The 27,750-nt window shown below is 42.2% G+C and overlaps 1 protein-coding gene across 1 annotated transcript in view; it reads left to right on the top strand.

The window, feature by feature from the left end:
- CRYBG1 (crystallin beta-gamma domain containing 1) overlaps positions 1 to 27,750 on the top strand; it is a 184,666-nt gene that overhangs the window by 147,083 nt on the left and 9,833 nt on the right. The window contains exons 7-17 of the mRNA XM_037158995.2: positions 1,461 to 1,626; positions 3,833 to 3,972; positions 11,171 to 11,297; positions 15,711 to 15,746; positions 16,436 to 16,590; positions 17,341 to 17,467; positions 17,556 to 17,701; positions 21,417 to 21,543; positions 21,769 to 21,801; positions 22,716 to 22,828; positions 24,391 to 24,520. Of these exons, the coding sequence (XP_037014890.2) occupies positions 1,461 to 1,626; positions 3,833 to 3,972; positions 11,171 to 11,297; positions 15,711 to 15,746; positions 16,436 to 16,590; positions 17,341 to 17,467; positions 17,556 to 17,701; positions 21,417 to 21,543; positions 21,769 to 21,801; positions 22,716 to 22,828; positions 24,391 to 24,520 (1,300 nt within the window). The remainder of the gene's footprint in view (positions 1 to 1,460; positions 1,627 to 3,832; positions 3,973 to 11,170; positions 11,298 to 15,710; positions 15,747 to 16,435; positions 16,591 to 17,340; positions 17,468 to 17,555; positions 17,702 to 21,416; positions 21,544 to 21,768; positions 21,802 to 22,715; positions 22,829 to 24,390; positions 24,521 to 27,750) is intronic.

Genomic DNA, 27,750 nt, shown 5'->3' with positions numbered 1-27,750 from the left:
ACTCGGGGAGTCTAGGTTTTCCATGTTTAACTGCCTTTTTGGCCCTTAATCTTTATTTTAAATTATGCCCTTTTTACTGTGACTAGAAAATACTAGTCACAATGAGTAATAAAAGGCAATCATAACAAAGAAATAAAATATGTTTTTCAATCATGTTTCTGATTATAGGGGTGATACGTGTTTTTTTGCTAGAGAAATCAGAGAAGTATAGCAGTGTGAGTTTCTTTCCCCATGTAACTCCCACAACATTGGCCTGGGCTAATGAACACTGGAGTCCATAATATACTCTTGGTTTTTGAATTTTCAATAAGGCTGATAAGATTTGTAATAGTTACACTGGTAGAATTTTTTGAATTCCATAAGAAAAAAGACGTTTTGCTGACTTTTAAAATAATGGTTTGGTGAAGGAGTAAGTTAAAAGTTACTTACCAACTATTTGATAATGGCTAGTAAAGAAATTGGTGGAAAAATCATTTTCACCAGCTTAATTGCTGCTAAAACATATACAGGATGTCGAATTAAGAAAAGCAGTAAAAAACTTGCTTATGTGGCAACTTACTTATCTTTGGTACCTATTTATAAACTTGTATCAAATAAAGCAATAGGGCCCTAGATATTTGTGTTTTAAAAAATTAGTAAGCTTTTCTTTTTTTCTCCATTTGATTAAATATGCAGCATCTTTCTTATAAGGTTTTAGGTATTTTACTGGATTTTCCTATATAGTCAACATATTCATTAGGAAAATTCAATTAGCTTTTGTTCTTAAATTTGAGGACTGAAAATAACACTAAGAGTTTTTGTTTACGATTTTTGTTTTTCATAAAATAATGCTTTTTTGCAATTTTTGTTGTCTTCTGTCTTTTCTTGGAAGTGTAAACATTTATGAACAGCACTGTTATATACAGGCTTTGACAAAGCAGGCTTACAGTTGTGAGTATGCAAAACAGAGTTGACTCTTGTATTATTATTTATTATTTTTTCATACAAACAAATGTAAACCTACTTTTGCCCATGCTTGTGTTGACATGAAGTTTTTCTTCAATGTTTGAATATTGTTGCAAAGGATATTTTTAAAATGCTTTCTATTAACATGCATGACTAGAATAGTAAGTTTAAATCCTTCTAGGAGAAGTGTTTTCTGCACATATAAAGAGAAGGAATTACAGTAAAAGTCCATTTAGCAAATGTATTACTATTTACAAGTCTCCATTGCCTGGCAATTCTACTGACATTAGTATCTCTATAACATTAATATTGATAGTGAAAAGTTTTCTAAGATTCTGATATAATTTTTGAATTATGAGAGTCCAAATTTTAGTAAATTTTGGTTTTATGGAAAGATTATACACTTTCATTGTTAGAGAATTGGTCATAATATATGGCTATTAGCGAGAATATTTGAGTAAGCTACACCTCTCTCACCAGAACTGGCTAACAATTGTGCTGTGTTTTATGCTTAGTTGGATTTTGTATGAGAAGCCAAATTTTGAGGGGCATTCCATCCCCTTAGAAGAAGGAGAATTGGAACTTACTGCTCTCTGGGGGACAGAAGATGTTTTGGAAAGAAAAGAGGAGGAAGAGTCTGCTAAGCCTGTGGTGATTGGTTCATTGAGACATGTGGTCAAGGTAGGTCACGGGACAACGAGGGTCCGTCCATCTACCCACCCAATCTATTTACTTATTGAATGCCAGGAGGGAAAAGGTCATTTGATGAAATAAGTGATTGGGGAAAGAAATTGATTGGTGTTTATGGATTTACTTTCTGCAATTTAAGTAGTTGTGCACTTTAAATGAATTAGAAAAGAAATTAGTTAGTTATTTCTTCCACGATAAATCTTGAAGGTTAATTTCTCACTCCTGGCCCCCACTCCCATCCAATTCTCCAAATGTATTTCATGTAATAACCTGGTTTTGATGAGTTCTGAATGAACAGATTTTTCTTTTTTTAATTTAGCTTTTTGGTTGAGTTCTGAATGCCTCAAGTGGCTTATAGGAGTTCTGTTTTGGAAAAATAAATAATCCAAAAATAATTCAATTGATAATTCAATCTGAAGTTTTATGTGGGCTTTAAAAACTAGGTATTGGAAGCCACTTTAAGGATTGGGTAAAATTTCCTTGGTTCCTTTTCGTATCAGAGTCTTTCTTTGTGGCTGTTGGGATTTGACAATTCTTTACCTTTTAGAAATATGGTTAATGGTGTTTTCCAAGTGGAAAATTAAAGTGCTTTTGTGAAACAGGGATGGGTATTGGGATGCAATAGGGAGAAAGGGAATGTTCTAAACTGAGAAAGACTAAGGATGAGTAAAAGTTTTTTTTTTTTAAGTAAGCGCTATGTAATGTGATAACCCTAAGTAAGACACGAGAAAGCTCATTTTAAAATGTCATAGTCAGTGGGATAATTTGCCTGCAGTTTTTATTTATTGCTCAAATGATATTGGTAGTGCAGCCATGTTTTAAAAAATCATCCAAATCCCACCACCATGAACTTTTCTGAATTCTCTGTCTTCGTCATAATCTAATATGTGTTTTTCTCTAGTTGTAATCTAAGTACAGGCATGATGCTGTTTTCCTTTTTTTTTTTTTAACTTAACACTCTAGTTTTCGGTCCTTTTTCTCTTTCCATGCCATTTTTCTAAAGATCATGCTCCCATTGGTAGCGTCCCTCATTGATTTGCAACTAGGGGAGGTATCAGAATAGGTATACTCCGAAAGGTGGGGAAGCGAAGTGAAGCATATTGGTAAAGAGGCCTCTGTTTTACCTGAGAATTGGAAGCAAATGGATGCTTTTCATGTCACTACATCCTTTGGGCTTTCCATTGCATTGAAGTACCATTATTTATTTTTCTTTCTACTTTCTGTGGAACTTAAGGTTGTTGCTAGTTTTTTACTCTTTCAAACAGCAACACTGCATGAACATTTTTGTGCAGAGAATAATTTACACATTTCTGATTTATTTCCTTGGGGTAATTTTTTCTGAAGAGTGTCATGTTAAAAGGTAGGAACACTTTTATGGCTCCTGATATATTGTGAATTATTGTTTTCATTTTTGCACATTGTGTTTATGGTTTTTTTGAAACACAAACATAAGTTGCCACGTATATTCAGGAAGTTCATTGAATTTGCTTCCTTTGGTAATGTTTGAGAGAGCCTCCCCTGAGCTAATACTTAACTGCTGTTGTTTCTTCTGGATATTAGTTCGCCTAACTCAGCAATCAAGTAGTGGTGAAGGTTTGATTAGCACTTAGGCCCTCAGCCAGGAGAGGACTTTGAAGGATGTTTGATAGACTGTGGGCACATAGGGCACAGAGCAGCGGTCAAAATGCAGAGATTTGTAATCACCCTAACTGTGCTTTTGCATTAACTTAGACGGAACCAGCATCACAGAGGTTCAGTCACAGTCTGGGGAGTTTCCACAGGAGACTTAAGGGCACAGAACAACAGCCGAGGATGACTCCTGGCACAGCCACTCTGCAGACAAGATTCTCGGGGGTTAGGTGTTCACATCAGAGCAAGTAACTAAAACTCCTGTCACCAAGGAAACCCAAGCAGTTGTTCAATGATGATGAGAGAAATAAATATGTTCTGAAACTCTAACAAAATACATTTTTGGTGATCTTTACTTGAGTGTAAAACTCAGACACACCAATGAAAGCAACATGTTGGCCTCAAAAAAGCTCATATCATTTAGTCGTGGGTGAAAACAGGAAAGAGATGAAATGGCAGGTGCTCGGTGTATAGGGAAAGCTTCTGTTAATTGAAAACTGAGTTTACTGTAGAGTTACATAAATGGTGTGATTATCACTATGTGTGTATATATGTATTTCTTCTTCAGGATTACAGAGTTAGTCATATTGACTTATTTACGGAGCCAGAAGGGCTAGGAGTCCTGAATTCCTACTTTGATGACACTGAAGAAATGCAGGGGTTTGGTATCATGCAGAAGACGTCCTCCATGAAAGTGCACTGGGGCACGTAAGTCCTTGTTTTACTTTAAACACAATTTTAATGAAGTTTTTTTTGGTGAGCGTTGCACTGGAAAGAAGAATTAAAATATTCTGTCTCTGATCTGTTTGTTGTTAAGAAATTATTGACTAAAAGGTTGGTGTTTTTCTTTTTAATAAGGCACAGAACACGTTGATTCTTTTGTACAGCTCTGACAAACGGTAACAATGTCTTGGAGGAAGTGCAGGGGGAAAATGAATGTTTAATGTAGGGATTTCCTTATCACGGGGGAACCTGACTCATTCAAAGCTGAGTAATTCAAAGGGTAATTCTTAGCATGTGCCTCTGATATTTTAGGCGGGATAGAGGCCAATACACGTGGTACTTCCTTTAATGTCCCCACACAATGCTGTCCAAAGCCCCTAGGAGGCTGACTTCACAAATCACAGGAAACTGCAAAAGTATTTTGAAGGAAATGGGACTGTCTCAGGTGGGGAAGAAATGAGGACAGAACCGAGGATGGGCCACTCTAACGTGGTGTGCACAGCGCAGGGCGTGTGAAAGACATCTGTGGAGATGCAGGGAAAAGAAACCCGAACACTAATGTTCCTTTATATTTTATTTAAAATAGCCTCCTTTTAATATTTTTTGCATGTTTTCAAATAAATCCATTATATATTCTGTGGTAATGTATAATTTATAAATATTCATGTATTCAGAGAATGTGCAAAAATATTTTATGCATAGGACAATGTGCATGTAACGCGTCAGATGGTAAATACTACAAGAAACGTAAATTATAAAGAGGGACGGTGGTAGCAGTACTTTCCACAGGGTGGTCAGGGAAAGGTCTAACCTGGTGTTCCGCCTGGAGGAATGCCCTGGGGTATTTGAAGGAGGAGGGGCAGGGGGTGGCCTAGGCAGGTTTGCAGAGCCCTACTGGGCGCGTGTGGGGAGCTGGTAGGAGGTCCAGTGGCTGGACTAGAATGAGCTGGGAGGAAGCTGATGTGCAGAGAGGCCTCAGGTCCTGCCGGGCCTTCTAGGCTTTGGGAAGGATTTTAGATTTCTCAAAGCGGCATGGGTAATCCTGAAGGAGTGTGATCTAACTTGTGTTTTAGAAAGGTCACTCTAGCTGCTAAATAAACTGTGATGAGGTGAGTGTGGAAGCAAAGGAACAAAGTTAGGAGGTGGTCGTACTTACATAGGCAACAGGGTTTGGTGGCTTAGACAGCTTGACGGTGTTGGTGAGAAACGATTGGATGCTGGTACCTTCTGAGGGTGGAACTGACACCATCTGCTGACAGACTGTACGTGAGGTGTGAGGGGCTGAGGAACGTCTAGGGTTTGGGACCCCAGCCTTTGTTGGAATCTTGAAACACGAACGTTTAAGTCACGATGTTTATTCAAGGGGGTCGCCTTTTTAGTTCATTAAATTTGTTCTTTTGGTTGATGTTTGAAAGAGCCACCCCCCAAAACTAACCCAAGTGTTACTGTCTCTTCTATATATCAATAGTTCCACAATCAAATATCAATAAAGGTTTAAGAAGACTTGGAAGAGCAGGTTAGGAGGAAGAGGGAAATTCCAAGATCAGTCTTAGAGAAGTGAGGTTGGATTTGCCAGCTAGACACTGAAGTCAGAGGTCAGGGAGGAGGCTGGGTGCCGGAGACTGGAGTTCTGGAGGGAGGCTGGAGATATCAATTTAGGAGTCACTGGTGTGGAGAAGGCTTTAAATCATGAGCTGGGTGAGATGTCAAATGGAGCAAGTATAAAGAGCAGAGCCACGGGCACTTTTATATTTAGTAATTGGGAAGAAAAGGAGGAATCTAAACAAAAGAAAAAATGTCTTCATCTCTTACTGCCTTTAATTTTTTTCCATTAGTGAGATTTACAGTATGAGTGTTGAGAAATATTACTTTCCTTAGAAAAGCATGAACTAGGCATCTGCCATAATGTTTTAATCTCAATATGTAGAAGGTTTCCTGACTCAGGCTTGGGCTGTGTGGAGCCTAATGAGCTTCACTTAACATTTCTTACCTTGAGGGTAAGTTTAACTTGTCTCGTAGGTGGAGGTCACACACTTGTCATAGTTTTCATTTATGATGGGCTTGCATGGCACAGGCCTCTTCTTCCTGGCTCTTCACTGCTGTTGCCTCTAGGAGAAGAGAGAGCGGTCCTGGGTGTCAATTCAAAGTCTGGGCACATTGAACTTGCTTGGTCAGCAATGGGACCAGGTCATTAGTGCTTTTACAGATCTCTAAGGGGAGTCCTGATGGGTCGGGAAACGTCGCTGATGAGTACGTGAGCTCATTTTGCCTTCCTCGGAGCACCAGTCCCCCCACCAAAGAGCTCTTTGCTGTGGGAGGCACTTTCAACAGTTCCATTAGGAGAGTTATCCCAGGGCCCGTTCGCTCTGGGTTAGGCTCTTGTACACAAATGCAGAACAAGGGTGTGGCTTGTCAGATTTTTACTTAGGGAAATGAATAATTTCAAGATCTATTTTTTTCTATTCTGTTGAGCATAGGAAAGATGTAGAGGTGAATATACACCTTTTGGAGTGTATATTTCTCATAAGCAACAAAAAATTTTAAAACTTCAAAGGAAGCATAAAGAGCATCTATTTAGCCAAGGAAGACAGGCTTTGGTCCATGTTAGGGATTCTTTGTTAGCAGAACAATTACTAGAATACAGGAGTTCTGACATCAAGGGACATTTTTTTAATAGCCAAATATTTTTATCTGTTTTATTATGAAATAATTGATCATATAGAAGAATGTACGTGTATATATGAATTATGAAGCCTAGTGATGAAACAACCCCTTGTGCCCCCACCACCCAACTCAGGCTCTCACCGTTGCCCACGTGGCTGCAGCGCCCTGTGTAGCCCACCCCCGTCCCATCCTCCAGACCCCTCTCCATGTATGTGACCACTCTTTGGAATTTTGTGTTTTTTTTCTTACAACTTTATTTACAGAGTGGCCCTATATCTGTCCCTATAATATTTTAGTTGTGCTTGCTCTTCAATTTTATAAAAATATTTTCAAAGTTCCCTGTCACTTATTCCATTTTCTCTGCATTGTTTCCAAGATTACCCATATTGATGAGTATACCTGTATTTTATTCTTTTTATTACTATATTAATATTTACTGTTTATATTTCCTTGTGGAGTATACAATATCAGAGCCTCACATCTTACTATGAAAGTTTTCAGACATAACATAACTAGAAATAGTTCAGTGAATATCTATATACCCTCCACTTAGATTTAATAATTAATATTTTGTGCTCTGACTGGTGTGGCCCCACTGGTTGGAGCATCATCTCATGACCGCAGGGCACGTACCTAGGTTGTAGGCGTGATCCCTGCCTAGTTTGAATGCATATGGGAGGCAACCAGTCAATGTTTCTCACATCAGTGTTTCACTTTCTCTCTTTTCCTCTCTCTAAGAGTAATGGAAAATGTCCTGGGGTAGGGATTTAAAAAATTAATGACTTGCCATAGTTGCAGATGCCATGACCCTTCATTCACATATACTTCACCCTGCATCACTTTATGATGATATTCTCCTGCATAACTATCTTCATCACATCAAATAAAATCACAAAATATTTCATCTGTAGCCCATAACCAAATTTTCCCATCTGTCTCAGGAACGTCTCTTATGGATATTATTTAATAATCAAGAGCCAGTCAAAGTTCATATAAACTTACTTTGTTGTCTGTCTCTTCAAGTCTCTCACTCTCTGAAGGACCCCATCTTTGTTTCCCATGACACTGGCGTTTCAGAGCATTCGGATCAGCTGTCTTAGAGAATGTACCACACTCCAGGTCCGTCTCTATCTCCTCACGATATCATTTAACTCATTCCTCTATTGCCTGAATTTTCTGTGTTTGAGGGGTTGGGTCTAGACATATGATCAGATGCAGGGTGGATGGTTTCAGAAAGGCTACTTAGTGAAGCTATTGCCACATGCCACTTTTTGCCATGTATGATGCACACCCGCATTTTTGTGCACATTATACATGGGATTATCATACCCATTAATATCCTGTGGCATGTAATCATTATACCCATGTATAATGTGCATCCTTAGTTTTCCCTCAAATACTTGGGCAAAAGTGCACATTATACATGACAATATACGGTATTCATGTTGCATCACAAAGGTGGCATGCGCTAACCAGCTCCCTACCCACGATACCAAGCTGGATTGCTTGGTAAACACGGTGCCTCTCCCACCTCTCCATTGTGAAATACATTTTTCCCTTTGAGCTTCATAGATCACCCTCTTTTGAATGACCTCAAAATTGGCACATTTGTATGTAAACTTTTGAGTCCCTGGTTAGTTTCTGTAAATAGCCAACATTCACGTGTAGCCATGCCTGGAGAATAACACTTGAGATCCAACTGGAAATTCTGTTTTTGGTTTAAGAGCAAGCGAACAAGATAAGGCAAGTTTTTCTCCTGTGACTTAAAGGGAATTTCTAAAGCAGCAACTTCATACATTTATTTTAAAAAATAGATGAAGGGAAAGGGTTGTCAAGGAACATGTACAAAGGGCCCATGGACCAAGCCAAAGGGAGGTAAGATTGAGGGTGGGTGGCGGGGGGAAGTAGTGGCAGGAAAATGGAGACAACTGTACTTGAACCAACAGTAGAAAAAATAAATGTGTAGATGAACATTGTTATCACTTCAGCAATATTTATTTGCATGCATACATTGGTTAGATTTTTGTTAAGAAGCCCATACTTTATAGTTGTACTGCATATTCATAATATAGGCAAAAGCTCGTTACCTAAGTCCATGGGACAGTAAAAGAGCACCTTTAGAAACCGAGTAACACTGCCCGAAGATAGTTTCCCCACTGCTGAGGGCCTCATGAATAATGCATCTTGTTGGAAGAGAATTTAGGAAAGATGAATCACTATCTTGTTGGAGTAGAATTTAGGAAAAATGAATCACACTCTGTAAATGAGTTTTCAAACTGCAGAGTCCCTCCGACTTTCAGAGGCGTGGTTCCCAGGATACCCTCAGTGTGCGCTCTCTGAGGAGTGGTCTCAGGAGAGGGCCCTTTCCGAGTGCGTCAGTTTGTGCTGTTTGTTAGCACACCCCCCTTCGCCCAAAGTGATTTGCTTCTGTCAGTGTTAGGTGACTGAGTCACAAGCTTCCAGGGCAGTGAAGGGATTAGTTAGCATCGGGTGAATAAATCCCCTCTGAACTCAAACTATAAAAGGAAAGACTTAATGAGCTGGTACTTCAGTCAGCATCATCTCAGAGCCTCCGAGTTACTTGTGCATGAGCCATCCATTGTGGTTATGAAAAACTGAGCCCATTCACTTGTGAGGAGTCAGACTTCGAGGCCCTGGGCTTGTTAGCCTACTGGCACGGTTGATGACAAACTGCGTTGTTTACCTAGGGTGTGAAGAGTGTGGAGTGCCTGCAAGAGCTCTGAATTCTAAAATATATCTGATGCACCCTTCACTGTCATGCTTAAACGTCAAGGAGGTTTACAGGACCCCACCCCTCTAGCTCCTGTTTCCTGTGGTTCAGGGGTTTGGCAGCGGTGTTATATGATAAGCCTCTTTTTTCCCTTGGGTTGATTTTTTTATTGAGGTGTCTGTAACATTTGTATATCATAAGTGTATAGGCTGAGTGAATTTTCAAAGTGTAACCATCACCCAGATCAAAAAAGAGAACATAACCGGCACCCCAGGGCCCCCTTACATTTCTCCTTCTGGTTGTCCCCTCACTGGCACTGTAACGGTCACCCTGACTTCCGACACTGGATGCGTTTTGATCCCCCACACATACACCACACCCAGCCTCTCAAGTTTGTCTGTGTGTGGATGAATCTTCAGTAGGATTTTGATTGTAAATCCCTCTTTAATTAGCAAATCTAAAGAACTTACTGATTTATCCTGGGGGAATTCTTAACAAAAACTATCACCCCCCCCCCCAAAAAATGGGCCCTTGAGACAAAATTGGGAACATGAGAAAAGCAAAGACGGGGAGAATCAGACCCATTTGCTGGTGAGCAACTTCATTTCCAGCACCCCCCTTTTGGCCTAGTATCCTGGGGAACATGGCAGAGGGCCCGGCCGGGACACTGGCAAGACCCACGAAGAACTGGAGAGTGGAAGTGATCATGGAGAATTCTGAATTCGTTTATGAAGAGGGATGCAGTAGCCCTCATATAAAAATCACTTCTCCAGCTGCCTTACCTTCCCAGAACGCCCCTCCCCCCAGGAAGCAGAAAACTGATAAGACTTTGTCCTGTCTTTACAAACAGTTCTAACAGACCTGATTTCCTGGTTTCTAGCACATTGGGGGAGGGGAGGGCTGCTGGTTCCCTGACACAGAACTGACAGCTGACACACTTAATAAAAGAGTGTGATATTGAAAAGCCATAAAAATCCAAGAGCTTACAAAGCTTTGCATTCTGAGAGTAAGTAGCCATTTATGGACCTTCAGAGCCCACGAGGACAGCACTGTGCATTGTCAGGCTCACAGTGGCGATCCTGAGTCATCGGGAGATTACTCAGTGAACAGGGGAGATTACACGCACTCCCCGGAATGAGAGAAACTGCATCCAAAAGTGATTAAGAGCCTGGGTCTGGAGTCAGTGGGATCAGCCCTGCATCTGGAGTTTCCAGCCGCGTGGCCCTGGGCAGTTTACTCTGTAAAATGGGGATGACCGCGTTCCATCCTCACAGCGTTGTTGTGAGGGTTGTAGGGAATTCTGTGCGGCATTCCTTATCCAGCTCTAGGTGGGTGTTAGCTGTTATTGATTTTTGACATCATTTCGCAAATGACTAAATGTGGCATCTGTTCTTTGGTTACAAATGAGACGTTGCCTTTTAAAACTCAGCCCGAGGTTTCCCAGCCAGGGCCTCTGCACAGACACACAGAGCAACGAGGTGCCTGCTGTTGCACAAAGGTCAGCTGCGCTTTTATCACTTGGGAGTAGTAGAGATGTTTACACTTTGAAGCAGTTCATGATATGCATGAAAATAAGCGGACCAAAGCAGCCACAGAGACAAGCAAAGACTTCAGGAGAGGCACATGGAAGGGTTTGTTCCGCCTCACATCTAACACCACTCTGAGTGTAACTGTGCATCGTCCAGCTCCGTCCACATCCTCTCCTATTCTTTTCCTTGCTCATCAATGCGTCCTGTGTAACTCTGAAATAATGACGAATTGTCTGTTTCTTTCCTCCTTGGTGCTTAGATGGCTGGTTTATGAAGAGCCTGGATTTCAGGGTATGCCTTTTATTTTGGAACCTGGTGAATACCCTGACCTATCCTTCTGGAACACGGACGTCGCATTCATTGGATCCATGCGGCCTCTGAAAATGGTAAAAGTGAAATGTAACTGTTCTCAGAGTCAGTGATTTTTTTTTTTTTTTACCAGCCTGGCATCAATAATTCACAGGATGTGACTCAGAAGCAATAAAGTAGACTTTTAAAAACAAGTATGTATGAGATAGAACTTACTGCTAGAAATAATAGAAAGGATAACTTGCTAGATGCCACAGGTGGGAAAATGTGGAGAGGCCCATATCCGTTGCTTTCAAGTCATTCTCGGCCTCGCAGAGCCCAGATGTGGGCATGGAGTTTACTTAAGTCCATGGATGGTTTAGGGAGTAAAGAAAGTAAAGAGTTAGACCTTTATGGAAAATGAGGAGAAAGGACACATAAAGTCCAGCTCGTGGGTGATGTGACAGAGTAGGGGATACTTAAGAGTATAAATCAAGTTGGTTTTTGGATGGGTGATTTTATTTTTATTTTTTATTGTCACCTGAGGACATGCTTGTTGATTTTATTTTTTATTTTTTTAAATATATTTTGTTGATTATGCCATTACAGTTGTCCTCTTCCCCCCCTTCAGTCCCCTGCCCCCTGCACCCCCTCCCCCACCATTTCCCCCCTTTAGTTTATGACCATGTGTCTCAAGTTCTTTAGATTCTATATTTCCCACACTATTCTTGCCCTCCCCCCTGTCTGTTTTCTACCTACCGTCTATGCTACTTATTTTCTGTACCTTCTCCCCCCTTCTCCTCCTCCCACTCCCCTGTTGCTAACCCACCATGTGATCTTCATTTCTATGGTTCACTCCTGATCTAGCTGTCCTCTTAGTTTGCTTTTGTTTTAGGTGTGGTTCTTAGGAACTGTGAGTTTGCTGTCCTTTCACTGTTCATCTTTTTTATCTTCTTTTTCTTAGGTAAGTCCCTTTAACATTTCATATAATAAGGGCTTGGTGATGATGAACTCCTTGAACTTGGTCTTATCTGAGAAGCACTTTATCTGCCCTTCGATTCTAAATGATAGCTTTGCTGGATAGATCAATCTTGGATGGAGGTCTTTGGATTTCATGAGTTGGAATACTTCTTTCCAGCCCCTTCTTGCCTGTAAGGTCTCTTTTGAGAAATCAGCTGACAGTCTGATGGGAACTGCTTGGTAGATGACTGTCCCCTTATCTCTTGCTGCTTCTAGGATTCTCTCCTTCATTTTAATCTTGGCTAATGTAATTATGATGTGCCTTGGTGTGTTTCTTCTTGGGTCCAACTTCTTTGGGACTCTCTGAGCTTCCTAAATTTCCTGGAAGTCTATTTCCTTTGCCAGAATGGGGAAGTTCTCCTTTATTATTTGTTCAAATAAGGTTTCCACTTGTGACTCTTCCCCTTCTGGTACCCCTATAATTCAGATGTTGGAGTGTTTAAAGATGTCCTGGATGTTCCTTAGCCTCTCCTCATTTCTTTGAATTCTTGTTTCTTTATTCTTTTCTGTTTGGTCATTTTTATCTTCCTTCTGGTCCACTCCATTGATTTGAGTCTCAGTTTCCTTTCCATCACTATTGGTTTCATGTGCATTTCCCTTCATTTCAATTAATTTAGCTGTCATTTGTCCCTCTAATTTGTGACTAAAATCAACCAATTCTGTGAGTATCCTGATCACCAGTATTTTGAACTGTGCATCTGAAAGGTTGGCTATCTCTTGTTCACTTAGAATTATTGGCTCTGGAGCTTTGAGCTGTTCTTGAGCCATAATGTTTTGGTGTGTTTGCACCTGTTATGTATGAGGGTCAGAGCCTTAGGTGTTCACCAGGGCAGGGTGACCCAGTCTCTGGGTTGTAACACTGTACGTGGGGGCTGGGTCAGAAAGAGGCAATGGCGTTTGTTCTCCTCTCTCTCAGATTTCGGTCCCCTCTGCTGCTTCCCACAAGCAAATTGGGCTCTTCTGATGCTCGTTCCCGGGTGTGTGGGCTTGTGCACCCTCCAGGACCCTGTGAGTCTTTCCAACGAACTTTCTGTGAGCCTGGGAGCCTCTCCTGGCACTTCAACCCCAAAAGTCTTTCCAGTTGGTGCTTTAAGGCTCTAATTCCCGTCGCTGGGGCCCTAACCTGCGGGGTCTGTCTCACTGCTCGCTCCTCAGCCTGGTTCATCTGCGCACGAATGTGTGACCACAGTCAACCAGCCACCTTGCACCCTCACTGGGTCTTCCCATTGCCACCCCATGCCTGGGATCCGCCAACCGCTGCTTGCGTTCCTGGGTTGCTGGAAGTCTGCTTGTTGATTTTAGAGAGAGGGGAAAGGAGGGAGTGAGGGACCGGGAGGAGAGAGAGGCAAAGACATGGATGGGAGAGAAACATCTATTAGGACATCAATTCGTTTCCTCGCTAAAAGAAATCCTGGGTATTCCAGGGTTTTGGTAACCCTGACCGGTGACCAAACCCACCACCAAGGCATGGAAGCCACAGCCTTTTGGTTCACAAGACAGTGCTCCAACTAACTGAGCCTTACCCGCCAGGATCATTTTAAAAATTGTTTTATTTATCTTTTAATCCTCACTTGGGATATGTTTTTTGATTTTAGGGAGAGAGGGAGAAAGAGAGAAATATCGATGTGAGAAAGAAACATCGATTGGTTACCCCTGCACGGGGATTGAACCTGCAACCCTTTGCTATATGAGATGATGCTCCAACTAACAGCCGCCTAGCCAGGGCCTTAGATGGACAACTTTGAATGGAAATGTCCATCATAGAATGCACTGCATGAGCCAGGCAGGGCTGGGAACACGCAGGGCGTGCTGTGGACCAGCCCAGTTGTAGGGACAGGAGGCTGGGCTGGCTGGCAGTTCTGGGGGCACTGGGGCTGGATGTCTAAATGAGTGTTGTCTTCCTAAGCATGTGCCTTGGAAGGGACCCCCAGTCTCCTCTGCCCTGCCCCTCCCTGTGTTGCGCCTTGTTCTCGGTCTGGTTTTTGTGCGGGACCCTGGGCCTCGGGAGGATCCAGGCTGCAACCGTCTGGCCCCAGTACGCGAGGCAGGAGGGAGTTCTCCTTTCAAATGTTTCTGAAATTCCACTTTGCGGTTGTCTTCTGCGTCAGTTCGAATACATTAGAAATTCAGGAAGATAACTTTTTATCTTAATTTTACTCTTCCCCCAAAGCTTGTGGCCTACTCTCCTGCATGTTTGCTGGTGTTACTGCACATGATTTTGGGCTTTTTCCTAAAACTACATCTACTTTCCAAGAACAAAGTTCTGTTAGTTTTGTGACCATATCAGAGAATTCCCCCCGGTTTAGAAGGCGGTTTTTAATGATAATTCACAAAACTGTGAAGTTTATGGCTCTCAAGTCGGATTACTTTTGAAAGGGGCACTCACTTGGTTGTAAAAGCTCTGGTTTGTTGACAAGATCAGCCACATTTCCTTCTAATTACAGTTCATTTGAACATCTTCTGTTGTGCTTTTTAAAAAGCTGCTAAATACATGTTAGTGAAAAATATTCTTCTGGCCTCTTACCCTGTTTAATATTTCTACATACCTTTTATATGTTTATTTTTAGTGAGTTTTCAGGAATTAAAAGAAAGGCTTGTTATAGAAGCATAACAAGCCCAATAGAGCCATCCTTTGGGATGTTTCCATTTTTACCTAACAGTTTAATTATTTCAAGAGTCCTCCAGATCACATTGTGAACTTGGGTGAACTTCAGCAGATTTGTAAGCCATGAGTTGCAAAATTCAATGCCTCTGGGGCCAGTCAGCAAAGAGAGATGAGTGAGCCTGGCTGGGAGTCGAACTTCCGGGAGGGTGGAGATGGGCAGACCCAGGTCCGTGTCCAGCTGGAGGATGAGCACAGGGTAGAGTCAGTAAGTTCGGGAGGTGAAGGTTGCTGTCTGTGAGAACTGGCATCCAGAGGTGTCAGGTCTTAGGACTACTTTTTAAGAGAGGTGGGACATACTCTTTTTTTTTTTTTTTTTGTGAAATTTGCTCAGTTTAAAAAATATGATTTTACTCATATGTGGAATCTAATGAACAAACTGAACTACCAAGCAAAACAGAGACACACCCATAGATGGAGAGCAGGATGACAGTCCAGGGAGGGGGTGGAGGGGGTTGGGGGATGGAGGGATCGAGCAAAGAAGGGAAAAAAGAGAAAGGACTCGAGGACCACAGTGTAGTAACTGCTGGGGGTAAGGGGCGGGTGGAGATGGAAGAGAGTATAGGGGGCATAGACAGTGATGGAAAAAAACAAATTAAATTAAAAAACAACAACTAAAACTTATTGGATCCAAAAACACAGCTACAGTCTTTCTCATGTCTTCATCTGCCTTGTTGGCAATTTTAGAACCGTCTCAACAGAAATTTAAACACGCTGAATGTAATCTCACTGTGAGGGTCTATGGCTTACCCTGAACTGCCACGTGTAATACAAAAAGGTAATGTATCAATTACAAACCATTTTTCTTACTGTGTTATTTGCTTTTCAGGGTGGCCGTAAAGTTGAATTCCCTGCAGATCCAAAGGTAAAATTATATATTTTTTAAATTTTATTCCCACTCCACCTCCATGAAGAAAATGCTCGTGTGGATTTTATAGTTCAGCCTCCATGGCACAAAATTGCAGCCAAAGGGAGTTGTCCCAACTCACACGTGCCATCTTCCAGCTGGGAGGTGATGCGCAGGGCAGAGGCCATCCCCCAGAGCATGCGCAGCGGTGGCTCTCAGGCGCCCGGCTGGACCAAGTCTGTAATTTGTAGTTGCGTTTGCTCACGGCAGGGCGTGTCGCTGCTCACGGGTCAGCCAGGAGAGGACTTCCAGGACACGTGCTCCCTGCTCCACAAATGCTCCTTCTGCGTCCCACGTCCACAACAGAGTCCCATCTGTCCTCTTTCTGGTTTTAGAACATCTTAGAATCTTCCGGTTCTGTAGTTTGGCCTAAGCAAAATTCTAAATATCAGTTCTAGACGTTGAAACAATAACCAGTTATTTATAAACTGTCTTTTGCACCTGAGCTTTGGGCTCTACCATATCAGGAAAAGGAATTCTGATTTTTAAAACTGCAAGACTGTTATTTAGTAAATTTTCAAAACCATAATGAGAACGTTTTCATCTGTGTTCCAGGACTTCGTGCTGTTAAAATGACTGGTTGAACTCTTAGCTATGGCAGTATTTAGCTCCTTAGAAATTACTGGTATATCTCATTTTTCTTACAGGTAGTTATTTATGAAAAGCCTTTCTTTGAGGGAAAATGTATGGAACTGGAAATGGAAATGAGTAGCTTTATCGCGGAAGGGAGTGAAACGGAAGAGACTGCTGATGGGAGTGCCCCACTCGCGTCGGTGGGGTCTGTGAAGGTCCTCCGCGGCATGTGAGTACGGCCTCCGGCCTCCGGACTGTCGGACTGTCGGGATTGAGATCCCTTCTCCCTCTGCCATCAAGTAACACAGCATCCCCTCCCCCGCCCCGCCCCGCCCCAGGGCCAGTCCAGATTGTGCCGCAGGGAATTTCAAACCTGTTCTTCTCAGCCAGTTGCAACCTGGGTTTGTCAGCTGAGGGAGGGGCCGCCCTCGGGTCAGCCAGATGAGCACGGCTGATATGTCGGCCCATCCAGATGGATCAGATCTGCAATCTTGCGTGTTAATATTTTGGTCCAAACTATTAAACTGTTAGTTTGCTTTTCATTTTTTATTATCGTATTTTGTACTTCATATATCTTATACATTTCCTTTGGAAGTGTACACTTCCAAGTGGCCTCGTAAATAGCCAAAAGTACATATTTTGATTACTGTTTCAAGAATGTTTATCCAGTTTTATTGACTGGTATCCTTTGGAGTCAGTTCTTATTAAACACACACACATACTCTCCCCTGGCCTCCTTTATAGAACATTGATGTGTGTTCCTTAGATTGTGTCCTTAGGGCCATTCTGCTTCCCGGGCCCTTGCTCTAGGCCTTGGGGCCTAGTCTCTTAACTTTTAGTGACAAATTCCAATAGTCTTCATGCAGGAGTCCATTTCTAGCTTTATAACTGTTTGGATTTGTCAGTGAAACTGATGTGTGTACTGGGACCATTTTAACTCTCCGAGAACTACTACTCCTTCATGTCTTTTCTGTTGCAGCTGGGTTGCCTATGAAAAGCCTGGATTTACCGGCCATCAGTATTTGCTCGAAGAAGGGGAATACAAGGACTGGGAAGACTGGGGCGGTTACAGCGGGGAACTGCAGTCTTTACGACCTATATTAGGTGTAAGTTAAAAAGAAGCTAATGGCTAATACTTGGTGTTTTCAGGAAATAAGTGGCTAGCCTTTGAATTTTGATTTTTTTTCCCAATAGGATTTTTCCAATGCTCACATGATAATGTACAGTGAAAAGAACTTCGGATCCAAAGGTTCCAGTATTGACATATTAGGAATCGTTGCCAATTTAAAGGAGACCGGATATGGAGTGAAAACACAGTCTATTAATGTACTGAGTGGAGTGTAAGTGGAATAACCCAATCAGGATTTTAAACATGAATTTTACCTTGGTTTGTGTCAAACTTATACCTTCTCTGACATAGAGAATTAAACTGAACATTAAACCAGTCATTTAATCCCACTTGCCACAATGTTTCCATAAACCGCTTTTTAAAATCTTTCTCATATAATTTTTTCATGTGTAATGCAACATTGGAGTAGGCGTTGGGTTTTATGATAGAAATCTACAGATCTACTTCCCTTGTCATTCTGTATGGAAAGGTGTCGAGTTTCTTATGATGGAAATGAAATAATAATAGTGATTTAACATGAGACACCTGTGGTTGGGACCGAGTCCCATCTCATTTTCCTATGGCCCTACCTACACCTGACCCATTGTACTTCTTCACTGCTCTTTTGACATAAAAATAGTTGTTTCAGTGTACCTGGAGTTAGCAATTGAGTGCTTTATTAATGCTAAGCTAAGTTTTTATTGAAAGATGATTAGTAAAGACTCTTTGGGATGCAAGTGACAAAAACGGAATTTATTGGCCTACATAATTGAAATGTCCTGGAGGAGATTTGGCTTTGGTCGTGGCTGGGTACTGGGGCTCTGAAGACGCTGTCATCAGAACTTGGCCTCTCTCTGTGTTCTCTGTCCCCTTGCCTGGGCTTTTTCTACATTGGCTTCACGTTAGGCAGGCCCTTTCCGTCTGGCGGCCTGTGGCGCATTATCTGGCCTTGGTTCTTCTACCTCACTACTTCCAGTGAGAAGAGCTTCTCATTCCCACAAGAGTTCCAGATGTGACTCCAGTTCTGTGGGCTTGAGTCGAGTGCACCTGCCCGAATCAGTCACAACAGCTGGGGAGCTGGCCGTGGCTGTGTTACGTGGCTGTCGCTGTAGCTGAGGTGTAGGTTCGTTCAGTCCCGAAGGAGCCTATATTTATGGTTGGGGTGAGCAGTTCTCAAGGAACATCAGAAAGATGGGCACAAATACTGGATAGCCACACACACAAAAATAAGTCCATAAATGTCTATTAAAAGGAGTTCTACAATTATTCTTACCATCCAGGCTGATGTCAGTTATAATATATTAAGAACAATAGTATTCTTATATGAAATCATTTGACCTTGATTCTGTTGAAAGTGCCTGATGTTAGGTTTTTTATGTCAGGAGTATTGACACAGGCCATTTGAGTCATTCTAACCTCCATTCTTTTGTATTTCACGGGGTCTTCCACACGCACCCTGGAAATTTGAGATGTGTCTACAACATGGTATGCCTGACCTGTGAGTCACTTTCACCCAATTCTTGTGTAGCTGTTGCTTGTGGCCCTACCTTGGCAGAATGAAACAGGGACTTGTGGGCCTTCCAGCGTTAACAGGAAATGCTTTCTACAGGGTCCTGTTCTGGAGCCCTAATATTTGAAAGTCTGCTGTGGATCAAAGGACTGGGATGGCAGAAGTCATCTGCGAATTTCAGATCGCCTTTAAAGATAATTATTTACAAGGAAAATGCAGCGACTAGGCCTGTGTGGGCAAACACTTGTGCATTCTAATGCTCCCAGGTGTGTTGGTTCAGTTAGTCAGAGCCCAGCCCCGCCCCCTGGAGGAGGAAGTGCAGGAGGTGGGGCAGCATTTCCCTGGGGCGTTTACGCAGACTGTGCTGTCCCAGAGGTGGCATTTCCTACCAGGAGCCCATCTTTCTTTTTTACCCAGCCCTTGTTTATTTGAAGTCACTTGCCTTTAAATAATGTTGCTTTTACATGTTCCTTCTATTCTTAGTCATTGCTAGTAGCATTTCCTGGCGTTGGCTTTTTTCTGGTTGTAGCAGTTGAGGTTGGCTTTGGGGGAAGTGGAAGGGAGTCTGCTTATGCACACCACTTCCTTTTCAGTTTTGTGGTTGTGGAAGGGCCTCTGTACGTGCCAGGACCAACTGCCTCCTAGCATTTCATTGGTCATTTGACAGATATTTATTGAGGTCTAGTTTGTGCACAGCATTATATTACGTCCTCAAAGAAGTTACAGTGTTTATATAAAACATAATTATTGCTACAAAAGACACAGGGATTAAGTGCGTTGGGAATCCACAGCAGGCAAATTGATTTCCAGTTTGAACTCAGGAAAGACTTGGGAGCCAGCCCTGAGCAGGGTCCTGTGGGACAGGAAGGTGGAGCTGTGCCAAGATCGAGGGAGGAATGCGAACCTGTTCCTTTTTAGTAGTGTCAAAGAAAAATTATTTTAATGACTTTATTCTTCCTGGTAACAAAGCATCTTAGTTTGGTTCGTTCTTTCTTAGTATGGAGCTCAAAGTCAGGAAAAACCCTTTTTTGAGAGTCTTGTTCTGTAGGTTTTTGTTTAAGTCAAGCCCTTTAGATACTCAAGTCATAATCTGGCCTAATCATGAAGTGTGTGGACTGTTTGAAGTACAGCTGGAAAGGAAACTTTCTAGGGCAAGTAGCCATTCGGGTCATGAAGCGAAGAGAACCTGGTGAGCCCGAGGAGACTCAGCGCTGGGCTCCATCATCCCTGGCCACTAAGCGCCTGTGTCACCTCGGACAGGTCGCTCCCCAGGCAGCACAAACACCAACAGGCAGTTCCACGTGATGCTTGTTACTCAGCTGTAAGGCTCTGAGGGCAAGGATTTTGTCTTTTGCATCTTTGCACATCTGGTGCCAGTGTCGGTCCTAGCACAAGGTAAATGGCCAGTCATTGTTTATTGAATGAATAAATGAATTAACTTTTCTGTGTCTTTATATTCTCCCTTTTGTAAAATGGAAAAACCAGTACAATCCCTAGAGCCCGTCACTAATGTGATAATAGATGTGAAAGCATCTGGCAAGTTCTTAGTATGTTTACTAGCATATAGGTATTATTCCTTTAAGCGGTGTTCAATTGACACTTGAATGTAACAGAACTGAAAAACTTTCTCCCACTCGAAGACTTTATCTTTGGGTAGGAAATAGTATCCAGTAAGTCCGCTTTGTTGATTTCCCTCTCTGAGTGTAGACCACTTAAAAGATAAAGGACAACATCCCCAAGATATTCAGATTTAGTGTTTCTGAGCATTTGTTCAAGTTTGCTTATTACATAGCTGTGTCATGTTGGAAAGCCTGTTTAAAACTAAATTTTAGTTACTAAGCTGTAGTTTTATTTTTAAATATGTCAACTTTTTTTTCCCACTGTGGTTTGTTGAGCAATAGAGACATAGCTTCCTGTAATACAGAGCAGGGCAAAAGTAGGTTTGCAGTTGTTTGCATGGAAAATGTTATAGTAATAAATAAATAATAATATGAGAAGAAACTCTATTTCATGCACTCACAACTGTAAGACTAATTTTGTCATACCCTGTACATTTCTGGGGAAAAAATTTAATGTTGATAACAAAAAGAAGTCTCACTTGCCTATTAAAAGAACTTTGCTACTTCTTGGAAGTCCAAATTGTTTCCTTAGATTAGAATTAGAAAGAACTATAGACATATCCCCACTGGCACTTCCTCAATGTACAGGATTGGGTAAGTGAGAACACCAAGAGGTCCACGTAGTCAAATCTTCCAGACAAATCTCTCTGCCCCTAAAAGATTAATGGAGAATCAGGAAAATTATTAAGGTTGCCGATTAGTAAAACAAATGAAGGTTTCTGTATGATACATAGTTACTCAAAGGTGTGTGATAGCTTTATTGTATATGTAAACTAGACACCATACAAATCAGTTTTTGTTTTCTTTTGTTCCCTCAGGTGGGTAGCCTATGAAAACCCTGACTTCACAGGAGAGCAGTACATACTGGATAAAGGCATTTACACCAGTTTTGAGGACTGGGGAGGAAAAAATTGTAAGATCTCTTCTGTTCAGCCCATATGTTTGGTAAGGAGTTATATTTTTGGATGCAAATGTTTAACTGAATTCTGGATTTCCTTAATGTGTGCTTCTGGTTCACATAATACCTAACACTATAGAAGCTGTGCTGATACTATTTTTAACAGTAATTGCTAGTCTGGGAGAGAAATGTTTCTTAAGGTGTCTGCCCCTAAAAGATTAATGGAGAATGCTCTACTCATTTTCTTTTCTCTTCCCTCCAAAACTTCTTAGGATGCTTTCACGGGCCCAAGGAGACGGAATCAGGTAACTTAAAAAAATCCTATTTTTTGTAATTAGGAGCCATCCATTGAAAAGCTGAAGTTTCATGTAAAACTCCAGACATTTGGGACATTTTGTTATTGTACCCATTTTTATGCCTGAAAGCATAACTGTATTTTTAAATTGGATTTAAAGTTCTTAATGCTTGATAGCATTGATCCGTATCTAAATACTTCTTATAAAATGCTCTCATGATGTAATGTTAAATTGTATCTTATTATATTGCATCAGAGTTTACATGAATACACTAAAATTAATATTTCAAACACCACGCATAGTCATTGTGACACACGGTAAAACGGATTTTCACATTTGCTGCATCTGCATCAGACGAGTCTCTTCTATGGTCTCTCGCTCCGGCCTTTGACCACGGACCGTCTCCACCAGCTGAAGTGTTACATTTGTTACTTGGGCTCTTCAGTGGCGATATCCAGGCAGCCGTGATCACAGGGGCACAAACCCCAGCGTAGCCTCCTTTTATTGGCAGACACAAGATCCTAATGCGTCAGCAAGTATCTTCCATTGAGAGGGAGGGGAACTGTACTGCTTCCAAAATGCAGTTTCTTGTAAGCGTTAGAATTCATGAGCCTTTATGCTGGCCACAGTGAAGCTTCAAATGCCTCGCGGTGCGTCAGGGCAGGCCGCTCCCTAGAATGCGGCCTGGGTTGTTGGGTTGTCCTTTGATGTCTATGAATTACATTAAACAGTCGTGAGTGGTACAGCCGTAGTATTTCTAACTGACCATTAATGAAGAAATAGAAAATGAAAGGATTTATAGAGTTTGTATCAGTTTACTGTTATAAGAGTTAACTGGTCATGCTTGGGTCATCATTCCAAATGCTGATTGTGTTGATGCGTTTGCAAAATAATTTTATGTATTTCTGTTTCCTTTTTCAAAGATTCACTTGTTTTCAGAACCACAGTTTCAAGGTCAGAGTCAAAGTTTTGAAGAAACAACAAGTCAAATTGATGATTCATTTACTACCAAGTCTTGCAGAGTTTTGGGAGGCAGGTAAGCAAAAGAGCGGACTGGCAGAGCCTCATCACTGAGGAGCAGGGATAGAGTTCACACATCAGCAAGCATTTGGCAATACCTTCAGGTGCTTGGTCCTATATGAAACCACCAAGGGATACGAGCCCCTGGAAGTACTGCAATGTACTTTTTGCAGCTGAGTACTGGACGTCACACAGGCGATCAGTGTGGGTTGGAAAGTTAAAGATCATCTCGTGGGATTGGGACCAGGTTCTCTACCCACTAAGCCTATCCCATCATCCATGAGCGAACTCTGGATAACCTCCAAGGCATGTCACAAGGTAGATGTTTTTCTGGTAGAGAGGCACAGGATGCACATTCGGAATGACAGGCAAGCACGTGGCTGCAGAGGAGTCGGTGTGTGTTGACCAGGGAGCACTCCACCCTCTGTAGCAGGGAGAGGGGAGTGAATTTGGGAGAGTGGGGTCAGGTCATGAAGGCGCCCTTGATTGACACAAGAGTTCAGATGGGTGCCACAGGAAACATGGGAAAGGCATCCAGACCCAAGTGCCGTCCTGGAAACAGTGGTTTTATAAAAGCTGGAGAGGGGAGAGCCCAAAGTCAGGGAGAGCTTGGTCAGGAAACCCTTGGAGCAGCCCATGCCAGAGGCAACAAGGAATTCAGTCCAATGATAGTAACAGTAATAGCGCCATTGTTCACGTAGTTCTGTATGGTCTAAACTGCACCATCTTATCACTTAGCATGACGAAGTGCAGAGCGTGGGCCTTGCATTCAAATGTGGATTTATGGTGAAGCTTCACTGTGAATAAGTGCACACCTCCACCTCGGCCCAGGCTCCTCTCTGTCTCCTCCCCTGCCTCATCCGCTACCATCAGACACATATTTTTTGTCGTTTGCTGTCTGTCTCAGCTTAGTTAGAGTGTAAACTTCGTGATAGCAGGGACTTTGTTTTGGCTCCTGTTCTACGCCCACCAATGGAAAAATATCTGACACACTATCGGTCCTCGATAAGCATTTTTTAAAAAGCCCAACTCTTCTAGGCAAGCATGGTAAATCAACATTTTATCAATAGTGCTGAAGCCCTGAGAGGCTAAGTGATTTATGTCAGAAGGTATTGGACTTCTAACTCAGTGCAGAGGTGCAGATGAGGATAAAGGAATGTGAGGGAAAGTTTGGAAGAAAATCAGCAGACCCTGGAGACTGACTAGCCCTGAGCTTTGAAGGATTATTCAGAGAGGGCTCCAGGGCTTGACAACACTGACTAGCTGGGAGGAGGTGGTGCCCCCCAGCCCCCCCCCCACAGCGGAGCAAGGAAGGCCAGAGGATGGGGAGGTAAACGCATAAATCCTTTCAGAGAGAGAGGTTTTATTTCCCAAATGCAAAGCTAACAACTGACTTATGAGTAATTGTTTGCCACATGATTGAATGCAGAAAATATGTCCAGATATTTTTGAAGTAAGAATACTGTTAGCCACAAGCATTGTTTATTTTATAGACAGGCACCCCTAACAATCAGACTTCTTGAATAGAAATACTCAGATTGCATACTGGACACGTGTATGTGGTTTTTCCTACTGTAGCTGGGTTGCGTATGATGGAGAAAATTTCTCTGGTAACCAGTATGTGCTGGAAGAAGGCCACTATCCGTGTCTCTCTGCGATGGGATGCTTGCCTGGAACAACTGTGAAGTGTCTTCGTTTTATAGATGTTGTAAGTATGTCCGCGTGAATATAGTGTCATGGAGATGCATGGCTCAGAGCTGATGGTCAGAGAAAGAAACCAGCAGGTGGACCTACTTGAGCTTCAAGTTGGAGGCAGAAAAAATAGTTGCAGTAGGACTTTTTTAAAGTATATTTTATTGATTATGCTATTACAGTTTTCCCAGTCTTTCCACCTTTATCCCCTCTCTGCCCTGCACCCCCCAACCCTCCAGCATTTCCCCCGCCATAGTTCGTGTCCATGGGTATAAGTTCTTTGACTTCTCCATTTCCTATACTATTCCTAACCTCCCCCTGTCTATTTTGTACCTACCAATTATGCTTCTTATTCCCTGTACCTTCTCCCCATTCTTCCCCTCCCCCCTTCCCTGCTAATAACCCTCCATGTGATCTCCATGTGATTCTGTTCCTGTTCTAGTTATTTGCTTTGCTGTTGTTTTCATTTTTTTAGGTTCAGTTGTTGATAGTTGTGAGTTTGTTGTCATTTTACTATTCCTAGTTTTAATCTTCTTTTTCTTAGATAACATTTCATATAATAAGGGCTTGGTAATGATGAACTCCTTTAACTTGACCTTATCTGGGAAGCAGGTCCTTGCCTTTCATGACTTTGAATACTTCTTTCCAGCCTCTTCTTGCCCGTAAGGTTTCTTTTGAGAAATCAGCTGATAGCCTCATGGCCACTCCTTTGTAGGTCCAATTGGACCCTCTTTGGGTCCAATTTCTTTGGGACTCTTGGGGCTTCCTGAACTTCTTGGAAGTCTATTTCCTTTGCCAGATTGGGCAAGTTTTCCTTCATTATTTGTTCAAATAAGTTTTCAACTTCCCACTCTTCCTCTTCTCCTTCTGGCACTCCTATAATTTTGATGTTAGAGTGTTTCAAGTTGTCCTACAGTTCCCTAGTCCTCTCCTTGGGAGCATCCTTCTTCATTCTGTGCTGGTTGGATGTTTATTTCTTCCTTTTGTTACAAATCATTGATTTGAGCCCCAGTTTCCTTCCCTTCACTGTTGGTTCCCTGTATATTTTCCTTTATTTCATGTTGGGTTGCCTTCATTTGTTCCTTCATATTGTAACTAAGCTCAAACAGTTCTGTGAGCATCATGATTACCAGGGCTTTGAACTTTGCATCAGACAGGTTGTCTATCTCCTTATCGCTTAGCTCTTTTTCTGGAGTTTTGATCTGTTCTTTCATTTGGGCCCTATTTCTTTGTCTCGACACACCTGTTAAGTTGTAAGAAGACAGGGCCTTAGGTATTCACCTGAGCAGTGTTGTGGCTCGTGGGGGAAAGGCCAGGGAGGGTTAGGGTTAGGGTTAGGGTAGGGCTCGTTCGCTCTGCTCTAGCCCCACTTCCCAACAAACTCTCGTGTGAGACTGGGAGTTTCTCCCACGTGGCAGCCCTCGCAGTAGTGTACAGCTAGCTTTAGGCCTTTCTTTTTCCACTCAGCCAGCCCTGCCTCGCCCACGCGACCCGCTGCCTTCTCAGGTGTTCTCTCTGCTCAGCTGCCCATCTTCACCCCTCCTGCCCTCCTACTGGTCTAGGCGAATGTTTCTTTAACACCTCGGTTGTCAGAGTTCCATGCAGTTTGATTTTCTGGCACTTCTGGTTTTTACTGATTTCAGATTGGTTGTTATCCTCCTTTTGGTTGTGCAAGGAAGTAAAGTGTTTCTACCTATGCCTCCATCTTGGCCGGAACTCAGAACTTTCCATCCTGTTAACTTTTTGGTCTCTTCTTAGCTCTTCAAACATATAAATTGTTTTTGTTTGCTATTTTCTTAGGCTTTGGGTGCAGTTTTTAATAATATGCACCCAAGGATATTTTAACTGATTCTAGAGAGAGGGAGAGAGAGACACTGATTGCCTCCCATATGCATCCTCACTGAGGATCGAACCCACAACCTAGTATGTGCCCTGACCAGAAACTGAACCTGTAACCTTTCAATGTACGGGACGATGCTCCGGCCAACCGACCCACACCGGTCAGGGCTTCAGGTGCAGTTCTGACTCAGGCATGGCACACAGCCATCGTGGTGTTAGTTCAAGGCCCCTCTCCTGTTTTTTTTTTATTTCATACCTGATTTCTATTTCCATTCCTCTCCCCTTTACAGACACCAATTCTAATGTGTGGGATATAGCTTGGCTATCCTTATAAAATGCATATTTTCAAAAAATCTCTATGTAGGCTTTTAATTTATGTATAGTATTATGCTGTAGTTCTCATTGCATTATAAATTCATATGTGAAACTTTTTTAAGAGCTGCCCATTGTGCCGTATGTATGTCTAGTTCATTGATTCTAACTGGTGCGAGTTCTCCGTCACATGTTTTACTTCGTTCTCATCTGTGTGTCCCTGCGGACCTGTGCGGGAGTCTCTTGCACATACATAGTAACGGGTGGATTTGCTGGGATATGGGCACGAACGTGCAGCTTCACCGAGCGCTGCTGAACTCTGCCACTTCGGACTCTCGCTGGCAGCACGTGCGGGGTCGTTTTCTACCTCATTGCCATTACTGAGTACTCGGACTTTCTGACTTTGAAGGAATTGGGTAGAGAGGGTTATCTCACTGTTAATTTGTGTTTCACTGTTAGAGAGATTGGTGTCTCATACACTTATTAGTGATTTGGGTTTTCTGTTCAGTGAATTGCTTGTTGATGCCCTTTGCTCAGCTCTTTATTTTCTAGTTTCTTGTATCTTTTGTTGTTATTGATTGCAGAAATTCCTTATAGTTTTAAAATCCAGTACTCTGTTGTTTTAGAGATTTGCCATCAAACACTTCTCCCAGTTTACCACCATATGCTAATCCACAGTGCCCCTTCTAGGACAGAAATCTTTGACTTTGATGCGGTCAAAGCAACAGTCATTAGAACAGGGCTGCGAGATGATGTTCGTCTGAGTGAGCAGTTCTGGAAATAGTTTTTGGTGGCTGATCTCTCATACAAAGCTTTAAACATATGTAGTTGATTTTAGGGTTTGTTACTGTTGATTTTAGTTTTGAAGGCAGAAGGAATGTATATGACTTGGCTCTACCACATCCTTTCCTGCCTGTTCAAATAATGACAAATTGACCTTCCTGGAGATGGGAAAGGAGCAGCCGTGAAACGTGGAACGAAGTGGTCAGACTCAGTAGCGTATGGATACCACACACACCACCTCCACACACAAATCTGCTCTGTCTACTGGTCCTCAGAATCCACATGTCAGGGCTGAGAAGCAGTAAGTAACAC

The sequence above is a fragment of the Artibeus jamaicensis genome, unplaced genomic scaffold, assembly GCF_021234435.1.
Source record: "Artibeus jamaicensis isolate MK-2021 breed Jamaican fruit bat unplaced genomic scaffold, CSHL_Jam_final contig_387, whole genome shotgun sequence".
Taxonomy (NCBI): domain Eukaryota; kingdom Metazoa; phylum Chordata; class Mammalia; order Chiroptera; family Phyllostomidae; genus Artibeus; species Artibeus jamaicensis.
This window is presented reverse-complemented; position numbering and strand designations above follow the sequence as displayed.